Source organism: Danio rerio, chromosome 15 (genome assembly GCF_049306965.1).
Source record: "Danio rerio strain Tuebingen ecotype United States chromosome 15, GRCz12tu, whole genome shotgun sequence".
Lineage (NCBI taxonomy): Eukaryota > Metazoa > Chordata > Actinopteri > Cypriniformes > Danionidae > Danio > Danio rerio.
In genome coordinates this window covers 51,622,128-51,625,000 of record NC_133190.1, presented here as the reverse complement: position 1 = coordinate 51,625,000, position 2,873 = coordinate 51,622,128, and the positions used below count along the sequence as shown (strand labels likewise).

The following is a 2,873-nucleotide window of genomic DNA, read 5'->3' as shown; positions in this document are numbered from 1 at the left end:
CGCTTCCCGTAATGGCGGATCATCAGACACACCAGCGTCATGTAAACCACTGACAGATGAGCCATTGCAATGGTGAAAATCTCAAGACATCTTCTTCTGTCCAAGCTGGGCCAAGGTATTTGTGTGTTTCAGACATCCAGCTCCCCCGAATTTTCCGCTAGTTTCTTCAACACAGGTGCGATTTCACTTGGCTATATCGCTCGCGCGTGCCCGCGGTCAATGAAACTTTATATATGTGCTGAAACTTTTTAACTCCGCCAAAATGTATGTAGACGTCAATAGGACATATAATTTGAAGGGTTTAATTGACTCTTACAGACCTTGGCAAAGTCTTGTAGATGGTACTTTGTAAAATAAAAAATAAAAAAATTTGGAGAATTAAAAACTTGAATAGATATATATTATTGAATAAATAACTGGTGTCTCCACTGCTGAAAACACACGTGCTCACAGTCTGTGCTCACCGCTCAGAGCATTCTGATCAGTTGAAAACAATAGTGGGGATACATATTTTGTTATTAAAAATAAACCAGGGCTAAGCATAAAATGTGTCCATGTTTACATAAAATTAGTTGGTCAAGTTGTGATAAGTGTTTTAAGTTTACAGAAAATGAGAAAGCAATAGATGACTGTTTTGACAGGTTTTGTCTTAAATGCATGTTGCACTGAATCCAGATTCTGCTGCTGTGATAGAGACGTGCTCTCTTCAGTCATACACTGCTCTCTGCACATCAGCATTTTTCAGCTTGTTGGACAGCTGTGCACTTGCTTTACGTTGTTGCAAAACAATATATTGTGGCTGGTTTTCTTGTGATCTATTGATATATGGCAGAATCACTGATATCATGATTGACGCAGCAGCGCACGGAACAGCAGCAAAAGGCTTTTTCATGAACTTGGTGATAAAAAAAAGCTTCTGATTTATACAACTGACAGTTGGTAAATACACTGCAGAAAATATTTTATTTCTTATAGTTTTTGTTTGGTTTTTAGTCCAAATATCTAAAAACTTCTTAAACCAATAAACATTTGCTAGACAGATTTGAAGGTAAAATTATGTGTTTTTTACAGAAAAAAAAGCCCAATAATCAAAATAAAAAAATATTGTTTTAGGTTTTCAATAAGATTATTTCACTTATCTCATTGGCAGATTAATTTGTTTTAAAGAAAAAAATCACGTAATTTAGAATTATTTCTGAAAACTAAACTATTTTTTTTCTATATTTAGTAATATGTCTAGAAAATGCTTCCTGATTTAATTGGAAGTTATTAAGTTATTTGATCTACAAAATACAATATGAATTTTTTCAGTGTTAACATTTATATCCATTAAAAATAATAATTTAATTGTCACCATGTTTGACTGTTTGGTAGCGTCTTGTGACTGAATAATAATATGTATGCTATTGGCTTTTGTTCCTGTCAGCCCATATTAATATTTTGTGTCTATTTATTTAGATTTGTGGCAAGTACTCATGTAAAAAGTTGGATCAATAAGAAGTTGTTTCAGCAGAATAATATTTAGAATTGTCTTAAAACATATATTTTATGATGTAAGCAACTCAGTTACAGAGAATAAAATTGATAATGTGTGTTTAAAATGTATAGTGTGCGAATAATCAAGGATTGACAATAAATTGTCATATTTTTTGCACCAAGGGGCCCCAAATAAAACCCTGCTTAGGGCCCCCTGAAGACTTGGGCCGGCCCTGGCGAGGACAGATCCGGGGGTGAGAAGGGTGCCCGACTTATTTGAGGACTGGGAGGGAGACTCCCAATTTCCGGGAGATTACCACTCGTTTGCGGGCATTTTGAGTCCCGGGTTTGCGAGGCGGAGGACCGCCGATGCCAGCTCAGCATCGTGTTGTCTATTGACCACCGGCTGACACACAACTGGCTTTAATCCCTGCATGTCAGGATTATAAACAGGGCTAAATGTGGATTTTGTGACGGTGTTGGAGACACCTGGTTATAAATATGCTTAAATCAGCATCTTAAAACACTTTATAGTAATTCCACAGGGTCTCTAAGCTTCTCACCTTGTTCTGATGGGATGTAGCTCTCGTCATAATCCTCCTCCAGCACCAGCTGATCGCCGATGCGCAGCCCCGTGGTGGCCATGGTAACGGCGGCGGCGGCGCGGCGGGAGCGCGCACAGTGGGGCGGTTACGAGCCTAAATGAACAGAATTACTTCAAATTAAAACTTAAGAAGCACTTCAGGACCCGCGATGACGCTGACGGCTCTTATATACTGCTGACAGACACATAATCACCTCATTACGCGTACAGAGATGTGCTAATGCCGGCCGTTACCTCAGATTAACAACTCATTTAGGACAAACATATATATATATATATAAACGCGTTATAATCAGCATTTACCACACTAATGAGTTCATTAAACACTAATAGAGCAGAATCTGCGCGTCAGTGTAATCCTGCGAGCGTCGCGTCACTCTGAGTTTAATCCTCACCTGAGTTACGCCTTCACCACGACACTCATCTCTGTGTTTCTGCAGCACTACTCTGGTTAATTAATGAGATAATGAAGGATTTTATTTAATTAATGCAGAAAGTTCAACAGCAGAAGCGCCGCGTCTCCATCACGGCAACCACACCGGAAACACAGCAGCGCGTCAGACGGAGCCGCGCCACAATAAAAGTCCCGCTTCACAATAAAAGTCAACACACACACAACGCTATATATTTATTTATTCATTCATTTTTTTCGGCTTAGTCCCTTTATTAATCTGGTATCGCCACAGTGGAATGAACCGCCAACTGATCCAGCACATGTTTTACGCAGTGGATACCCTTTCAACTGCAACCCATCACTGGGAAACACCCATACACACTCATTCACACACACACA

At 39.3% G+C, this 2,873-nt stretch overlaps 1 protein-coding gene across 2 annotated transcripts in view; it reads right to left on the bottom strand.

Moving 5' to 3' along the window:
* cep164 (centrosomal protein 164) overlaps positions 1-2,631 on the bottom strand; it is a 24,500-nt gene extending 21,869 nt beyond the window's left edge. For both annotated transcript variants that reach the window (XM_073924156.1, XM_073924157.1), the window contains exons 1-2: positions 2,476-2,631; positions 2,040-2,174 (exon numbers count right to left, since the gene is read on the bottom strand). In XM_073924156.1, the coding sequence (XP_073780257.1) occupies positions 2,040-2,121 (82 nt within the window). In that variant the 5' untranslated portion in view covers positions 2,122-2,174; positions 2,476-2,631. The remainder of the gene's footprint in view (positions 1-2,039; positions 2,175-2,475) is intronic.
* Positions 2,632-2,873: the final 242 nt, after the last annotated feature.